Source organism: Strix aluco, chromosome 1 (genome assembly GCF_031877795.1).
Source record: "Strix aluco isolate bStrAlu1 chromosome 1, bStrAlu1.hap1, whole genome shotgun sequence".
NCBI classification, from domain to species: Eukaryota; Metazoa; Chordata; class Aves; order Strigiformes; family Strigidae; genus Strix; species Strix aluco.
The window spans coordinates 46216813-46235772 of NC_133931.1; the positions used below are offsets into that span (position 1 = coordinate 46216813).

The 18960-nt window shown below is 37.6% G+C and overlaps 1 protein-coding gene across 1 annotated transcript in view; it reads left to right on the forward strand.

Moving 5' to 3' along the window:
• The window catches only part of PRKDC (protein kinase, DNA-activated, catalytic subunit), an 87768-nt gene that overhangs the window by 24011 nt on the left and 44797 nt on the right, over positions 1-18960 (forward strand). Inside the window, exons 29-46 of the mRNA XM_074819664.1 lie at positions 825-924; positions 1908-2041; positions 2550-2804; positions 3811-4037; positions 4935-5143; positions 5288-5420; positions 6487-6645; positions 6964-7167; positions 8957-9142; positions 10065-10169; positions 11157-11324; positions 11613-11740; positions 13746-13953; positions 15056-15234; positions 16314-16482; positions 17033-17098; positions 17513-17585; positions 17808-17956. Coding sequence (XP_074675765.1) covers positions 825-924; positions 1908-2041; positions 2550-2804; positions 3811-4037; positions 4935-5143; positions 5288-5420; positions 6487-6645; positions 6964-7167; positions 8957-9142; positions 10065-10169; positions 11157-11324; positions 11613-11740; positions 13746-13953; positions 15056-15234; positions 16314-16482; positions 17033-17098; positions 17513-17585; positions 17808-17956 — 2852 coding nt within the window. The remainder of the gene's footprint in view (positions 1-824; positions 925-1907; positions 2042-2549; positions 2805-3810; positions 4038-4934; positions 5144-5287; positions 5421-6486; positions 6646-6963; positions 7168-8956; positions 9143-10064; positions 10170-11156; positions 11325-11612; positions 11741-13745; positions 13954-15055; positions 15235-16313; positions 16483-17032; positions 17099-17512; positions 17586-17807; positions 17957-18960) is intronic.

Below are 18960 nucleotides of genomic sequence, written 5' to 3' on the forward strand. Positions count from 1 at the left end.
TTACTGGTAGAGAAGTCATTTGATACATAGTTAGGAACCCTTTGAATCAACTCCTTCACCATATAAAGGTGGAAGACTTTGAACCCAGGAGAAAGAACCTTTTCACATTTACAATGATATACAGATTTATGGTAACCCTAAAAATACTAGTGGTGCTTTGAGTCCTGGTTTTGCAGTTACACAGTATAAAAAATGTAGCTTGATGAGAATCTTGAAGTCTATGCTTTTATAACAAACAAAATGCTCCAAAAATTGACACTTCTATATATCCTGTGGAAGATTTCCACCATTTTGTAATACCCTTTCCTGGTTGCCTTGTCATTCTTCTCTACAACAGTATGTAGCTGTATGAAGAATCTATGACCTCTTCCACAGTACTAATGATTCTTCAGTAAACCTGCTTTTCTCTCTCCACCCTGCCCCCCCCCCCGCCATGCTCTGACCTTCATCAATTAATAGTAATTGGAGCATAAAACCAAAAACTGATGTTACAAAGCTTTATTTCTTTCAGAGAAATAGTTCAGTCCATGATAGAAGTGGCCCCAGAAGAAGTACTCACATGGGAAAATTTTACAGTTTCTGTAAGCATGGTCACAGAAAGTAGAATACACAGTTTTATAGTAGAGGCCTCGTTGACCTGTCTGCTATTTTATGATTTTGTTCTGCGTCCCCTGAAAAACTTTAGAAGCACAGAGTAGTGGAGTGGGTAGACGTTATCCTGTGTGTAAACCTCTTTTGCACCATTTCTATAATGCTAATACCTCAATTCATTTAACCAAGTTACTAGCATTTATTTGTAAATGTCAATTCTGTCTTTCTAACAGGTACTACTCAACAATGTTGTGATACTATTAATCACCTGAAGCGCATAATCAAGCATAAAGCTCCTTCTCTGAGCAAGGAAGGAAGACGGCGAGTACCACGGTCAGCAATTTGCCTTTTCTTTGCTATTTTAATTAACGACATATGTAATTCCATTAAACATTTGGGATTCTGAATGAGGAATACATCCTGTGACTGTTGCTGATGCAAATCTACTGATATGTCTGTTGCCCCACTGGTGGGAAATGCTGGACATGATACTAGAGGATCATGATTGTCATTCTTTATTCCAGCATGGTGAGCTTGCTCTAGTTTGGCAATGACAGGCAAAGAAGAAAAACGTATTTCCCTCACAGCAGTGTTTATGGTAATGTTAGCACTGGTGCTACAAAGCACTTGGAGGAAACTCCTTCAAAGTCTTTCTTACTGCTATTAAGTGTTAGCAAAAGTAAGACAAGCTGCAATATGATAATAAGCAATTAAAGAGGGGTAGTGAAAAAGGTGGAAGAAGCAAGAATGGGTTCAGTATCAGGCTGGATGCAGCTCTGAGTCACCTGGTCTGATTGCATAGCTGACCCTGCTTTGAGCAGGAGGTTGGACTAGAGACCTCCTGAGGTCTATTTTTATCTGAATTATCATGTGATTCTAAAGAAACAGGCAATTGGAGTCTTAAGAGTTAGCTCACTGGTGTGGCATTTGGTAAGTTAGGACACTGGATGTTAGAGATAGGTTAGAGATGGGTGAGTTAGAGATGGAGAAAAACTGTGTGAGCTTATTTAAGCTTTAATCTCTGTTTTTGTCTATTTGAGTGTTACAAAGAGAAGGGAAGGGACCTGATTCTGCTTTTTAAATTGTTGCCATAAAAGCTATGCTCTGAGGATCCAAAGTAGAGTGAGGAGAAGGGAAAGCAGTGCAAGACATGCTTGTAGAAGAGCTCTTCCTTGCAGTGCAGATAGGTTGTGGTTAGATATATAAAAGGACATACATAATGCTCATGGAACACTGATTATTTTTTTTTCAACTGGAAGACTATGGCTTCTTGGTAGATGCTAAGAGGACTGTTAATCCGTGATATTTTTGTGCAGAGGATTTCCAGCCACTAAGTCAGTGTGTCTTCTGGACGTTGTCATGTGGCTCTTAGTGCAGTGTGGACGACCTCAGACAGAGTGCCGACACAAAGCCATGGAGCTCTTCTATGAATTTGTTCCTTTATTACCAGGTATTTTAAGTTACAATGCACTATTATCTTTGCTTTCTAAATACTGTGCATGCCTTCCCTCTATATTTTTGGTGCAAAGTATTAATTACAAAAGAAGTTATATTTGAAGCAAATGTCTGTTCACTCAGTGCTGTTAAATAGAAACTGAGTAGTTGCTCATACTGGAAATGAAATACTGTGAGAATCTTGGGGTTTGTGGGCATGGAAGGTTTTATTGTGAACTTCCTTCCAGGCAGGAAGGAGAACTTACAGGCCCAGAACTGTTGTCATATCCAGCTATGAAGACAGTATTTGCTGACTGGGAAGTAGTAGGAGTGTCTCACAAATTGGCCTCTTCCTTGTGGGTAATTTAAGTAGTATCACTGAGGCTAAACCAGAACCAATACCTTCTCCACTAGAAGATGCAGTTTAAAGCACAAAGTTTGGGCATGTCAGTCCGTTGGCCTCTAATTCCTTGCTAGTTTGAAATGTGTTTTTCTTAGAGCATTTATATTTCTATTCCTATCAGGAAACAAGTCTCCATCTTCTTGGCTGGCTGATGTTCTAAAAAACCAAGGTGTTTCTTTCCTCATTAATAAATTTGAAGGAGGTGGCAGCGATGCCAAAAGTCCATCTGGGATTCTTTCTCAGCCAACTCTCCATGGTATGCAAGAGCCCTTCAGTTTACAGACTGTCATGCAGTGGATGGATATGTTCTTAGCAGCACTGGACTGCTACAATACATTCTTTGAGCTGCAAATGATCAAACCTCATGAAATACTGGGTGAGTGATTAACTGTTGCATTAGGTTCATTCATGTCTGCTACACAAAGCTCATCCAAGATAAGTTTCTGACTTGGACTTCAAGCTTTTCTCTTAAATGTAGAATTGATTCATTTTACAAACTCTCCCAAGGGTTTCAATGACAGTTGTTGTACTGGATTTTTTGGATGAAGTACTTTGTTAATAGCGTATCTTAAAACGTTTCCTTTTAGTCCTGGAAATATATTTTTACATTTCTGTCTTTGTCGTCCACTCACCAGTGACTTCTTTTACTCTATCTCATCTTCAAAAATTATTCTGTACAGCTAATTTCACTCTGACTTTTATTTTTTTTAATCCTTCCAAAGCTGTTTACCTGGTCTTTGTTAATGTCTGGAGGGAGCTATCAGAAAGCAATGAAAGAAGTCCCCTTTTCATTTCAAGCCCTGTACATGTTACCTTTCTTCAGTTCCTGATACTTCAACTGCATCAGGTTCAAAAGCCTTGTATTTGAATTTTGATCAGGTGCATAGTAATACCATGTGTAGCCATTGGGTGCCTCAAAGTTTTTAATTATTTATACAGGTCTAAACAAAATGCTTTTTGTCACTGATAGTACAGTTGCATAGTTAACTTCGTGTATGAAGTCTTGTACAAGTTCCAGGTAGTCTGTCTGTCAGTGTCATCTTTGTCTTGGTTTAAAACAATACTGTAAGTTCGTTGGTAGATGCAGTTAGCATAGGGCTAAATTATTCAAAACTAGGGATTTAAAATTTTTATCCATTTTATTACACATGCCTAAGTCATCATCATCAGTAAGTGCTTGTAATGGTCAGCAAGTAGAAATCTACCCTTTACTGCCCAGAATGTTAATATTTGGAACTGACATAGGACTTTCCGAAAACACTGGTGTGAGATGTGGTGGCTTTCTGTTTATCACAGTTCAACTGTTTTCTTCCAAATACAAAATAATTTATTTAAAAGTTGAGAGCTGCTGTATCATTTCAACTTAGTATGATTCTTCTTAGGTGTAAATGAAAGATCCTCATTCTTGGAAGCTGTGCAGTTCTTCCTTGAAACTATTGCTTTGCACGATATCCACGCAGCAGAGCAGTGCTTTGATTGCAGTTCAAAAGGCAGCATGTTCAGTCCACAAGAGAGAGATGTGTATAATTACAGCAAGTGTACCATTATAGTCCGAATCATAGAGTTTGTCACCATGATCCTGGAAACATGCCAACAGGATTTCTGGAAGGTAGGCACTGAAATCTGTAGTGGATAAAAGGTACAAATTTTATATGTAGTTAAAGGTTTGTTTTTTTCATTGTGAGGTTAATTCACTGGAGAACATCATCTTTAGTGGTGCTTTAATTGAAATTGATGGCTAAGCATTGCGAACCATTATGGTCTTTGCATGTAAGTGAAAAGAATTGTATTGCACAATAGTATTTTAGTGGGTGATATAGTTTTGATTAGGGGAATTAATATTTCCTGTATATTCCAGTTATACATTGACTGTGAGATTCCTGTATGTTGACTATAAGATTATATTCTGTTATTCTGTATGGAGTACTTGCAACTAATATTTTCTGTGTGGCTCCTGATGGCCTTAAACATGTGGAGGCGATAGCTGCTTAAAAGGCAGAAAGGCAGATTGTGGCAGTTCTTTCTTGAATTTATTATAGATATTCAGGTCTCTCCATTTGCCTAGCTTTGCAATATAAACTGTATAAAGTATAGTACTTATGAGTTGCTTACAAAATTTACGCTGCCAAGTTTAGTTCTGAGACTCTTGACTGTCTCTTGTTTTCAGTAAATCTCTAATAGTTTGCACAGAGGTGTATATCTGGATTTCAAGGTGACTACAGGTTGATCAAGACGGAAACAGGCTTGTGTGGCTTAAAAGATCTTATGTGCAGTTTGAGATAGCATATATCCTATGTATGCTTTTATAGATAATTTCTGTGTATTAGCACAATTGATTGAAAGTCAGACATTTCATAGAGAAAGAAGATGTTGCTTAGTGAGAATAGTTGCTGTTTCATGTTTGGTTTCATTTTAGATGGACTAATGATAAGTTATGAAGAAGAAAATAGGGAAATCTAAATTAATTTTTACATAAAGCTTTTATTTAATGTTTTATTCTTCCTAGGTACTTGAGAAGGAACTGCTTAATGCAAGCCTTATAGAGCTTCTGGTGATGACAGTGTGTGATCCGTCACACGTAGGCTTTAACACAGCTGATGTGCAGGTCATGAAAAATCTCCCAGATATCTCAGTAAAACTCATGAAAGCTTTGATGAAATCTCCCTATAAGGAATCTTTGAAACTCTGCATAAAAAAAAGAATCACGCCACAGAGGTAGGTAGGGGCTTTCTGGTAAGCATGAATCCAGAACAAATGCCACTCACCTTGAAAAATGGAAAGTAAATAATGCTGTGTATAGCTGCACATGGAGCTTCCCCCCCTCCCAGTGTAATGTTATTGCTTCTCTTTTCTCATTAGCCTTGAGGACCTTTGTTCTGTTGATCTGTTTAATTCAGATGCACGTTTTGATCAAGTTAAGTTTAGTGCTGTCCTTTCTGCCTGCAAGCAACTCCAGAAATCTGGCCTGCTTCATTCTGTTCTTCACAGTCAGGTAATTGTTTATCCAGAAAATAACGGTAATACATTTTCATACAGTAAAGAACTTTTTCCTGTGTAAAAGGCCCATATGAAGACAGAGAACAGATCAGATGAAGTAGTTGTGTAAAATGAGATCAACAGTGAAGAGCTGGCGTTGAATGGAATCAGAAATAAATGTTTTATGTTTATTTTGCATATCCGAGTACCACAATACTGAGGTTTGAATGATCTTCGTGATTATGTCTGTCTTTCTCAAATTTCCAGGGCCTGGAGGTAACCAGAATCTACCAAAAACCACCTTTTAGTGAGCTTCACAAGACTGAAAGCTCAAAAAACCAGGATTTACTATCCTGTAAAGGAGGCATTTTTCAACAGTTTTTAAACAGTGAACATTCAAAGTGAGGAGGGAAATTAGAAAAGGAATACCTTCTTGGCTGATCAGAAGCAACATAGTCAGTCTAAGTTGCAAGAAAACAGGATAGAGCAGTTGGGGGATGACGATCTAGACTATATTACCGAAATTCTTTCTAGTAAGTTTCTGATTGTAAGGAATCTGTATTTTACTTCAGGCAATTAAAGGAAAACAGGGTATGCAACAGTCACAAGGACTGAGAGAATTTGTCTGCTGGTGAGCAAATCTATATTAACAAGTAACAAAATATTTAATTTCTCTGCAGTATTTGCCATCCATCCTCTATGTCTAAACAAAAGCTGGAGCTGTAATTGTAGGATGGGGATATCCAGGGAGCTGCATGGTTTACCTTTTATGGCACACCTGTTTTGACTAAGCTGTTGTTTTTATTTCTGTAGTAATGGTACTACCTGAAAAAAAATCTGGGGGAGGATCAGAATTTTATGAAGATTTTCAAATAATTATTAGTTTGTTCTGAACTTTGTACACAACAGGATTGTCTCATCAAAAAAATCTTCCTCAGTTAGGTATCTTGCCATGCTATGTTTGCATCACTTTATAAGATGACCTGGAATTCAGGTTTTTTCATTAGCTATACAGATGAATTGGAAGGCCTTTATGTTATTTTTTTCCACTTACATTGTTGCTTGTTTGTTTATTTCCATAGGATGAAGGGTCTCATTTCTCAGTTGGCTCTAAGCTTCTTTCAGTTGTTTATAAAGGCATTGCACCTGGGGGTGAAAGGCTGTCTCTTCCGTCATTAGACATCAGCAGTAAGCGGTTAGCTGATAGACTCCTGCAGCTAGCCTTTGCTATTGATGACCAGGTAGGATACGGTTCTCCAGTTTTAATACTCGGTCATCATTTAATACTCGTAATCAATAGTCTTCTACCCATATTTTGGGTAGAAGAGGCTGTTGTATTATTCATACTCCTATAGAGGAGATGTAAGGATTTTCTGGCTTAATTGAGTGACAATTGTAGAGGACAAGCATTTCAGTCTCGTGTTTGTGCTTTATTTTTGTGCTTCTGGTACCATAAAACAGTTTGGGATAGGATCTTTAAAAAAAACTCATGCTTTTCTAAGAAACGAGTGAAATTTAATGTGTTTGAGATAACTGTCTCTATACCTTAATTTTCGCAGTGTGAGGAGCTAGTGAGTCTGCTGTTGAACACAGTAGTGTTATCTGTGCCACTATCGGGAGCATCCCAAAAGAACCTGATCAATTTCTCTCATGGACAGTATTTCTACAGCCTGTTTTCAGAAACCATCAATCAACAGCTGCTGAAAAACCTGGATGTGATCATAGTCCAGCTTATGAAATCATCTGTCAGCAATCCTCAAATGGTATGGGACTTCTTTAAAGGTTCAAAGTTAAATGTGAATATTAGAAGTAACACGTTTTTTGGTGGTGGTGGATGTAACTGAGTGTGTAGTGGGGGGGAAAAAAAAGTCCTTTTGGTTGCACTGTGGACAGCATTACATTGATAGGTTTTTTTAAATTTATTTTGTCATGGCCTACTGGTACTATCTTCATCATCTCTGGCAGCCTGACGTAACTTAGGCTGTCTGTCGTCTCATGTCAAACTGAGTGGAAAGTGCTTACTTATTACCTATCCTGAAATCTGTGAAATTCAGGATCTTTTTGCATAGTACTTCAGATGAAGAATACCCTTTCAAAGCAAGTCTGATTGTTCCCATTTACTGTGCTTTGATTTTCATTGCAGAGTGGTCCTAGAGCGTGTGGGCTGGATTTGTTTCGGATAAAACTAAACTGGAAAATTAACTCCAACCACTAATGGGCATTTAGTCCACAGGACTAGAGTAGAGCTAGATCAAAGTATTAAAAAGAAACACATACACACATGCAACCACCTGTGACCTGAAATAAATACAGGGTACCTGTCATGTGTTCAGTCTCAGCACCACTTGTTTTGCTCAACAGATTTTTCTCCCGTTGGTCTATACTACTTACTAATGTAGAGCTAACCTTCAGGATCACAAAGGAAACATGTTTTAATTGAGAAACCTTCTTTTAGTGCTTCTGACAAATAGAAGCGTCAAAAAGAAAGATCGAAAGTCCGCTTTCCCTTTTGCTTAAAAATGTGCTCAGGAAAGAAGATTATCCTTTTAAAAATATTTGGATCTTTCTTTAATCCAGAATTTTATGCCTAAAGGTGTTACTTCCAAGCAACATTTCAAAATACTGGGAGCATTATTTTCTGTGATTCCAGAAATAGTTTAATTTGATTGTAGAGAGATGTATATATGTTTTAAAAGGCTGGTTCTTGTGATGACTTATAGTGTTTCCTGTGCAGAGCATGCCACAATAAATTTATTTTTAAAACTGTATCTGATAAAATATGGGCTATTGATTTACACTGGCTACATGTGGCAGTAGTGGTAAAAGTCTTCATTAATTAAGGTAAATAGCCAAATTGGGTCAAACAAACACTTTTCAGTTGTCTGCTCTTCTTCTTTGCCTATTTAAAAAAAATGTTATAGATTAACATTTGATAAGAGATCTCTTTTTTAGTTTTATGCATTTGTGGCATATGGGATTAAAAAATAGGTTTATTTCACTGTACTCATCCAAACCTGGTGAAATCACAAGGTTGATAACATTAATCCAGTTAATTAGGTGTTGCCAACTGTTCAAGAGGAGAATGCAGAATTCAGGTTTGGAACTCAGTGACTATAAGTTTTTGAAGAAAAAAGATTGAAGCATACTTAGTTCATATCTGATATGCCATGGTTTATTTTTCTTTTCAAAATGTATGCTAATAAGTTAGCATATGTGCTATTTTTCCTATTTCTCAGCTTCACACTAACTAAAATTTTCAAGTATTGAGTTATTTAAAGTTATTCTGGATTATCATTTATTTCTCCTTATTCACAGAAAAGGTACGGGAAGGAATTGCTGCATTGTACTCTGAATGGAACAGGGGTAAATTGGGTCTAAGTCTCGTTTCAAAAGTGTGTGCTTTTAATGTCCTGCAGAGACTTCTGTATCCTTTTGAGATATAAATCTAGCATTGTTATGTGATGCTTTTTCTATGATTGCCCATACCAGTGAAGAGATCCTATCACCCTTTCATTTGGGATACAAGAATCTACCTGTTGCTTTTCCTTCCAGGTTGGTAGCATTTTGAACGGCATGTTAGATCTGAGTTTTAGGGAGCGTAGTGTACGCAAGCAGCAAGGAGTGAAACTGGTCACAGCTGTACTAAGAAACTGGGAGAGACTTGATAGCTGGTGGGCCAAAGGTTCCGCTCCTGAGAGCAAAATGGCAGTCTTGACCTTGCTGGCAAAGGTTCTGCAGGTATGCATTGCTTTATAAAATCCAGGTAACCCTTCTAATTCTGTAGGAATTATATCTTGTTTTAAAGAAATGCTATTTCATTATGTTTGGAAAAAAAAGAAAAAATAAGTTGAAAAATACCAATCTGTTTTGTTTTTTTTTTTTATTTGCAAAGCACAAAAAATATTTGGACAGACAGAAATTACTAGATTTTGCTCTTCTGCCCCCACCCCCCCTCTTTTAAACTGGTTTCATGTTTTATCTGCCTCTTTTCCTTCTGGAGAATTGGTACAAGTTCAGAGAGTAAACTTTGAAACTGAGCAGCCTCTGATAACATTCTTTGTCATGTTGGCATCCAGAAAGTCACAATGGAGGACTTCTACCCTTATCAATAGACTGCAGAGAGATCTTTATTTCGAAGACCTTTAATTTCTGTTACATTGGGGATTTGGTCTTTTTTCTTTCTCTGTTTTGAAAACATAATGTATCTCCTTACCCTGTTGGGGTTTTTTAAGAACTTGTAGCTGTACACCAATACACACACAAAGATGACTTATTGAGAATTTTTTTCCTTTTTTAAAAATTAGTTAATTTAAACTTGAATTGTTTTAAGGATATATGTTAGGACACAGAATGTGAGCTGTATTGCTGTATTAGCTGGCGGTGAAGTGACCAGTAGGAAGTCTGGCTTTGAGAGGGAGCTTAATGTTTTTTTGAACTGGAAAATATCCAACATCATGATTTTCTTTGTACTGTGTAGGAGCTTTTAGAATTCTTTTTGATAGTCCTTTTAAAACCAAAATCACTCTGTATGTGCTTTCTTTTAATTCAATGTATTTTTGGAAATAAACTCTTCCATAGCTTATGGTTTTTTATTGTTCATTGACTAGTTTTAAAAACAAAAAAAAAATCCTAATTTTTTTTATTTCCTCTGTCATTCCAGATAGACTCTTCAGTTTCTTTCAATACCAATCATGAGGCATTTACAGCTGTGTTTGATACTTACACCAGTCTACTTACTGATCAGAATTTAGGCTTAAATCTTAAGGTAAATTGCTCACTTCAGTGGCTTCCCTGCCCTCCCTAGTTTAGAATGTTAGTCATTCATTAAATTCCCTGTTATTGGGCTTAAATTTTACTTTAGTTTGCACAGTAATATGAACATCACTTCTGGTTTTTATTCTCCTGTTCAACATCCTAAAAATTGTAAATCATCCTTTTTGTTCTTCAGACAGACGACAGTATCACAGATGTCCTGTTTTGGTTTCAAGTGTTCTTTTTTTTTTTTTCCCCCTCTTGCCCACATGAAAGACATGTAATTTTCAGGAAAAAAAAATACTGTCTGTTGCAAATTGTTTAGAACTCTAAAGTGTTCATTTGAGAAATGACAGGTAATAAGGCTTTTAGCAAGGAGTGATATTTCCTACGGCTCAAATTATGAACATCTGCCATGATTTTAATATCCATATCTGCAAGTGTGAGACCAGTACTAATGGATTAACTGCTATGTGTGGCTTGGTCAGGAGAGGGAGATAAAGTACTGCATACTGAAAGTGGAAGTTACAAAAGATGCTGGAGCATAAGGTTTCGACTAGAAGATTAAAAATTTTGTACTTGTGGAACAGCTTTGCATAGTTGCTGCTCTGCCAGCCTGCCTTTAGCTAGACAGAGTTTTGTACTTTCCTGTGGATTCAAAATAAGGCAAGCTTGGGATCTTGCTTTAGCTGCCAGGTGGTCATTAAATCAGTGACTTGTGCGTGAATTGATGCTTGCTTAAAAGAAGGATGAGGTCTTATTCATAGCCATGTCAGCCATGAGATGTTAATTAACTTTTACTTAGCAGTGACCAAAGCTGTTTTCTGAAGTAGCACCTGAGAGAAGAGCAGCTCCGTAATGTATCTCTATGAGTACACTGAGCCATTAAATCAGTAAGCACAGCCACTGCTGCAATTATGTGGTCCTATTCAGCTTGCTTCATAGTTAGAGAACAATTTTTTTAGTGTGAAACTGCATTTTTTTTTTTTTTTACCTTCAGGGCCAAGCAGTGATAATTCTCCCATTCTTCACTAATTTGACTGGAGAAAAACTTAATGACCTTAAGAATGCTCTTGATCAACTTGTAGCTTTCAATTTTCCCATGAGGTCTGATGAATTTCCCAAAGGAACCTTGAAGCACAATAACTATGTAGACTGCACTAAGAAGGTCAGTATTTTTAACAAATAGGTAATTAGAAGCCTCGGTGAACTATGTCTAGAAACAATGTTTCGGAGGATCTGGAATTAGAGAGAGAGACTCAGTTTACCTAAGGAAATCAGCTTTTCTGTTTGAGTTATGTGTTTATCTAGAAGTTTAATGTACAGATACACATTAAATAAACATACCCTTCTGTGCATCTACTTCTGATTAGTATTGAAAAAATAATTACATAATTAAATTGAACTGATTTGATCCAGTGTGGCTCCTTATGTTATGCATTACTACTCTTTCCAGTTTTTAGATGCATTAGAATTGTCTCAGAGTCCGATGTTGTTGCAGTTGATGACAGAAGTCCTCTGTAGGGACCACAGACATGTCATGGAGGACTTATTTCAAGCCAGCTTCAAAAGAATTTCCAGAAGGTGAGTTTAGTCTATTGGATTTTGCTCTTGTTCTCCTTGAATTTTTGCTGAAGCAAATGTGCTTCCTCTATTATGTTGTCTTTGTAATAGTGATGATTTACACCATTGTCGTGGTTTAAGTCCAGAGGGCAACTGAGCACCATGCAGCCACTCACCTCACTCCTTCCCCCTCAGGAATGGGAAGGAGAAAATAAAAAGATCAGAAATCGAGGTAAGGACAGGGAGGAACACCTCGCCCATTATCATCACGGACAAAAGACAGACTCATTAGCGGAAGAAAACATCAATTTAATGCAAACACCACCACCACTTAATAGAGTAGGACAGTGAGAAATACAATCATATCTAAAAACACCTTCCACTCACCCCTTCCTTCTTCCCAGGTTCAGCTTTGCTCCCAATTTCTCTAGCTCCTCGTGTTCAAGCTGTGCAGAGGGGCAGGGGATGGGGGGGTGCGGTCAGTTCCACCACTTCCTCCTCAGGAGGAGGACTCAACGCATTCCTCACCTGCTCCAGCATGGGGTCCCTCTCTTGGGAGACAGTCCTTCATGAATTTTCTCTGACATAAGTCCTTCCCACAGGCTGCAGCTCTTCCCAAACTGCTCTGGCACGGGTCCCTTCTGCCTGTTTCAGTCCTCCCAGTGGTGAAATACAACAACGGGGACTTCCCACAGAGTCCCAGCCTTCTTCAGGCACAGTCTCATGCTCCAGCATGAGGTCCTCCATGGGATGCAGGTGGGCATCTGCTCCACCATGGACTTCCATGGGCTGCAGGGGGATGGCCCTGCCTTCTCACCACGGGATACAGGGGAGTGTCTGATCCAGTGCACTTCCCCTCCTCCTCCTTCTTTCTTTCACTGACCTCAGTGTTTGCATAGGTATTTCCATCACAGCTCCTCCTCACAACTCCCACTCCTCCGCCCAGGTTCCCCTTCTTAAACATGTTACCACAGAGGCGAAGCCACCATCCCTAATTGACTAGGCCTTGGCCAGAGGCAGGTCTGGCTTGAAGCTTCTCACAGGGTCCACTGCTGTAGCCCCCCACCCCCACTACCAAAAAAACTCCACCACACACAAACCCAGCACAACCATAAAGTTTTACATAATAGCTTTAGTTCAGATTTTGCTTTTGTCTTCATATTTCCAAAATATTTCTGAAGTGTGAACAAGCAGCATCAACTTCCAGATGACACTTTCAATGCCTGGGAAAATTTTGTAAAGCCTTCTGTAAATTAGCTTGTTCTAACAGAATTCAGTTGGAAGATAGTAATTGTTTGTGATACCTATATTTGCTATCCCTGTATAACCACATGATCACTTAAGTTGATAGCACTTGAACTGAGAGTGAATTACTTTGTTCAACTCATTTGAAAATAAAATAGCACATTTATTTAATTGAATGCTTCCAGGGTGGCAAATTGTAGACACAAACATTCTCTGTCCACAGAAGAGGTCTTCAGTCACTTCCAAACCAAACATTCCCATTTATGATGGGCTATTAAGTAATGACTATTTTGGAGCATATAGTTTCTTGGACAAAACATGCAATTTATGCCCAAACCCCATTTTTTAAATTTTAGCTTTTATAAAATTATTCAGAACAACAGTTCATCTAGTAGTAGAGCACTTGATAGGCCACAGAAGGACCTGATAATGGTGAGGTCTCCTTTTTTTCCTTCTTGTTTGCCTCCATCCTTCACATGTACCAGATAAATCATTTTTTTTATGTTGTTCAGTGAAAAGGAACTGAGAAAGCTAATAATTGCTTTTGGATTAAACTAACAAAGATATACAAACAAGGTTACTGTCTATTGCAAAGTAGGAAGCTGGGATTTTCTTTGGAGAGCTCCACAATAAGTGGTGATTCATCCTGATCTTGCATGTCTTGTAGGATAACCCAAGAGGGTATGAATGCAGACATTAAAATTTTAAATCTCTCAGGGGGTGGAGACATAAATGGAGTCTGGTAAAAGAGTTTTCATCTTGAGATTTCCATCTTGGTTAGGAGCACCACTGACAAACAAGTGATACTGTTGGACACTGTTCACAAAATGTTCCAGAGTGAAGAACTTCTTTCAAATACTACTCGTCAAGCATTTGTGGATCGCTCTCTACTCACTCTCTTGTGGCACTGCAGCTTGGATGCACTGAGAGGATTCTTTGGCAAGATTATAGTACAGGCTATGGATACTCTTAATTCCAGGTTTACAAAGGTATGAATTACTTTGTTTTAGGATGAGGGAAGGTCAAATAAAATGTTGGTGTTAGTATGTACATCTTACTTAACTTTGAGTGAAACACTAACTGAAACTCTTTCCTTTCCAGTATTCTGGATCTTGGAGCAGAAGTTTGTGCCAATTACATAGTTCAATTATTACTGAGAAGCTTTTCTTTATTCCCCAACACACTGTTCCTTTGAAGTTAATATGTGTTTGCATATCTACTGTGTACAAAAACTGAAGTTGAAATGTTATCTATATATATCTAAAGGGGTGGTCTGAAGGTCTGTCAAAAGCAAAAACCCATTCTAACTTTGAAATATAAAAGCTGTGTAAAACTGTAGCCTGTTACTACATTGTAGGAGAGAGATATTCAGCCTCTGTAATGAAAGCTCTTAAATTAGGTGACATACTTCTAGAGAACGAAGTACATCTTCTAATCGTTGCAAAGATCCTTCAGTCAAGGGATTAGGAGCACAGATCTTCCTTGCTCTATTTACAGCCTGTCCTCCAGAGTATAGTTACATGCAATGATTTGTTGTCAGTGGAGATCTCTGCTCTTGCTGTAGTTCTTCACTCGCATGGTTTTGCTGATGCAGCTGTGTAAAGGCAGCAGGACAAACAAGATGCTGAAATGATCCATATTAAAAACAAAATGCTAAAACCAAGACTTGTTTAAAGTCACCCCTGCCATGTTTCTGTTGCTGTAAGTGTTGGCACCAAAATGAGGTGCATAAAGAAACTCATAAATGATGCTCAGTATGGTGACAGGTATGTATGTTTTGCTTACAGGTGTCATGAGTCTGAGCCATTACCTGGTGTTCTGCTTATTTTACTTCAACATCACTATAATGATTTAAGCCAACTGTAATTAAGACAGCTCGCCTGATAAAGAGCAGGTCAATGTAGTTTTGATAACTGTATTACCCAGGAACTCAGAATCTGTCAGTTCTATTATCATCAGCTCTTTTCTCTGTTTTAGAAGACAGAAGTAAGCCTGAAGGCTGTTTAGTAGAAACTAGAGTAACTGTGGAGCTATTTAGGAAGGGCAGGATCCAGGAAGTCTCTTTCTGAGGTTTTGCTTATTTGTTTCCAGTCCAATGAATATACTTTTGATACACAAGTCACCAAGAAAATGGGGTATTACAAGTTGCTGGAAGTGATGTATGTGCGTCTTTCAAAAGAGGATGTTTACTCTAAGGACTCTAAAATTAACCAAGCTTACCGTGGCTCCATGAGCGTAGAAGGAAATGAACTTACCAAGACACTAATAAAGTAAGACCATTTCTTTTATTTCCTTTTAATTTCTAATTAGGCTTTGGGCAGATACACTTTTTAAGTATGCCTTATAAAGCAGGAGATTACATTTATCCTTGAACAAATCAATCTACAATGTAGCTTTTGATTTCAAATGAAATACACCATATTGAATTTGCATTGATAGAACGATTTCTAGTGTAGACTGCAATCCTATGTCAGGATAACTTTTGCCTCCTATTTTTGCCATTTTTTTTCTGTTTATTAAGCTTGTGGTTTTATTTTTGCTTTTCAGTATGATTCTTGACCTTTAATTTGTGTTTTCACAATTTCAGTTTCAGTATACTTACACTTTTATGTGGAATATGGTTGTGTTGTAGGATAGGTATCTATATGATTGATGAGAAAATGGGATGGATTTTTGTTTATGTTTCATAATACAGCAGCACACCCAGTAGGTATAGTTTGGTTTAATCACCACTGCAGAGGGGGACAAAAGATACTGAATATATATATGCTAATTAATATTATTTTATTTATTTAATATTATTTTATTTGTTTAATATTCTGAAAAAAAATTAGATGCCTGAATTGCTGCTCTTTTTTTTGTTTGTTTTGTTTTATTTTACAATACTATGTCCTTTGAGGACTCTTAAAGAATTTCTTGCTGTGATTTGCAGAAGATCTATAAATGGCTATGGGCAAAAAACCTATAAAAATTACATTCTAAACTGGTTTTCTCTGGCTTATCTATAGCTTAACATGCCTGTCCATTTATTATTTCTTGGGAAAGCACCGTGAGAGACATTTATGCAAGCCTTGAAACATATCTCCATCTTAATTGAAAATGGCCTATCATTGTATTCCTGACATTAAGGACTGCTGTGTAAATACTTGGGGAAGTTGGCTTTGTCGTTGCTGAATGGTTCCATTTTAGCGCAGTGTACCTGCAGAGAACTTGAACAAGTCTGAGGTGGTTTAATCTGATACTGCTGTAATAATAGACATATCTTGAAATGTGTTGATTCACTGGTCTCTGATTGGGGCCTTTCCTGTGCTTCTTAAAAAAAAGACTTCTTGCCTGTTTGTATTTTAAGGTCATGCTATGATGCATTTACAGAAAACATGGCAGGAGAGAGTCAGCTGTTGGAGAAGAGGAGACAGTACCACTGTGCAGCATATAATTGTGCTATTGCTGTGATCAGTTGTGTCTTCACTGAAAGTAAATTTTATCAAGGCTTTCTTTTTACAGAAAAAACAGAAAAGGTGAGAAGCTGCTGTTGTGGTTAGAAGGCTTCCAGAGCATGAGACACAAAGTGATTTTACCTGATTGCAATAAATCAAAGAGTCAAACTTGGATGACATGCAATTACACTAACAAAGTACCTAGTGAGACAGAAGGAGTCGTAGCTGACTTCCTTGCACCCTTCATGCAGTTTGAATCGCTGATGAAGGTTTTACCATCTGTTTAGAAACGGGTGAGGTAGTGATAGATTTACCCTGTTTTCCCTCCACTCTCAATCAATTTTCTGAAACATGAGGAAAAAGCCCTATTGTTTAAGTTCTCCAGTGCTTGGTATATACTTGAATAAGAGATGCCCTCTTTATAGAGCACACTGTCTGTGCTGTGAATTCTTGAGTAGTTGAATAGCAAAATTTTCTTAAAAGTGCTGATCTATAAGAGAAAACCTGCTGTATTTTCTATACTGTATATTGATCTGTTGTTTTTTTAAGAAACAATAGAATGTGTTCAGAGCAATTGTTATTTTGTGCAGCATTATAATTTTGGTATCTCCAAACATTCTTTGGTTTGCAGAACTTGCTGATTTTTGAAAATTTGATAGACCTGAAGCGTCAGTATACATTTCCTGTAGAAATTGAGGTGAGTGGGTGAGTGGAATTTCTGGGCTTTAATGTTCCTAAGTAAAAAATGAGTATGGCTTTAACAGTGTAGTCACTGTAGACCAGGTCAATTCTCACACACAGAGAAAGAGGATTCTGTAGTGAATAAAAAATGGAGTACACCTCTAATATTTTAAAATACATTTTTCTGAGAGAAATCCAGACTTGAAATTTAGAACATGCCTGCAGTGCTTGTAAATACAGTTTTTAGCACACTTACTCTGTTAATGAATGCTTGTAGGAATAAGTAATTTAGCTGTTGTTCTGTAACATTAATTATAAGCACTTACAACATGGGATTTCTGTTCATGTTAAATGGTTTTGATCATTTTTTCTGTAAACAAACCATAAACTTAAACACCCTAACTTTCAAATTTTATTGCTTGCTGTTTAGGTGCCTCTGGAAAGGAAGAAGCGGTACATTGCTATTAGAAAGGAGGCCAGGGATGCAGGGAATAGCGGTCCAGGTATGAAAGTTATTTATGACTACGAAAAAAATGCCTTCTTACCTTTCATACAGTGTTCATTGATGTGTTGCTAATTGGCTTCTACAGTAGCAGGAACAAATAAAAACATTCAGTGTACTTCATCTAACAGCCAGTTCCCACCCACCCTCAAGTTTTAGTGGCCACTGAAGGCTTGCTTCTTGTAATTACCTTGACTAATGGTCTATTCTTTTTCCTGTTTAGATGAACCCAAGTATTTAGCTTCTGCCTCATACATGATGGATAGCAGTTTGAGTGAGGAAATGAGTCAGTTTGATTTTTCTACTGGAGTCCAAGGTTTTTCTTATAGCTCCCAAGATGTCACAGCTAGCAGTGCTCGTTTCAGGAGAAAGGTAATTTAGTGACTTACATGCTGTGAGGAAAAAACGCTTTATGCTTTCTAGCAATCGCGCATGTTTATTGGGGTTGAGAAGGAGAAATTTCTAGTCTATATTTGTTCTACTTGACTGAGAATGGGTTCCTCCAGAAGATGAGGAAGGGGACTTGAGCTGTGTTGTGTTGGTCATTCTTCCCTCTCTCCACTGTCAACAGCTGAAGAAAAGCAATGCCCTACTTGGGTTTCTAAAGTTGAGTAATGTGCGTGAAGTCCAACCCAAGTTGTAAAAAGGTGGCTTGTGACTTTGTGTGCACTTAAGAGTATCCTGTGATGGTTGTGTTTTGCTGTTAGGCACCTGGTTTCTTCATTTCCCTCTTGGTCTGCTCTTTGAAGGCACTTGACCAAGCTCTTTGTATCAAATGTATCAAAATAAACGATCAAACACTTAATTATTTTTTTTATCTCTGTTGTGGCACCTTGTATTTAACTGTTACTCTTGGAAGAACAGCATTTAATATCTTCTAAAACTTCTTCAATCAAGAGATGTCTTGTCAACAGTAATACTGATAAGATAGATATTTCCTATAAAACAGAAAGAAAGAAAAGTAAAAGTATCATAGACACTGAAGATGAAGTGTGTCAAAATAACAGTTAACATTGGTAAAGATAAACTGTTTCTGTGTTTTTGAGCAAGAAGGTGGTTTAGCTGCAGTGAAGTTAACCAGAAATGTACTTTCTATCTGCTTTGTGTAGTAACATTTCTAACTATTTTCTTTCATAATTTACTCTGTGTAGCAGAAGAGAGCTTCTGTGTTTGCTAGTCAGTATGAAACAACACAACCATAAAAACAGGGCTTTCCCCCCATTCTTTCACCTATGAAATGAAATAATTTCTGTGAGGTTCAGCTAACTCTTCCTGCTTCTGGGAATCCTGCTATCCTGGCAGGTAGTAAAGTCAGAGTAACATGAAGTTGACATCTATTGGCACAAAGTGAAAGATGTACACAGCTGGTACATATA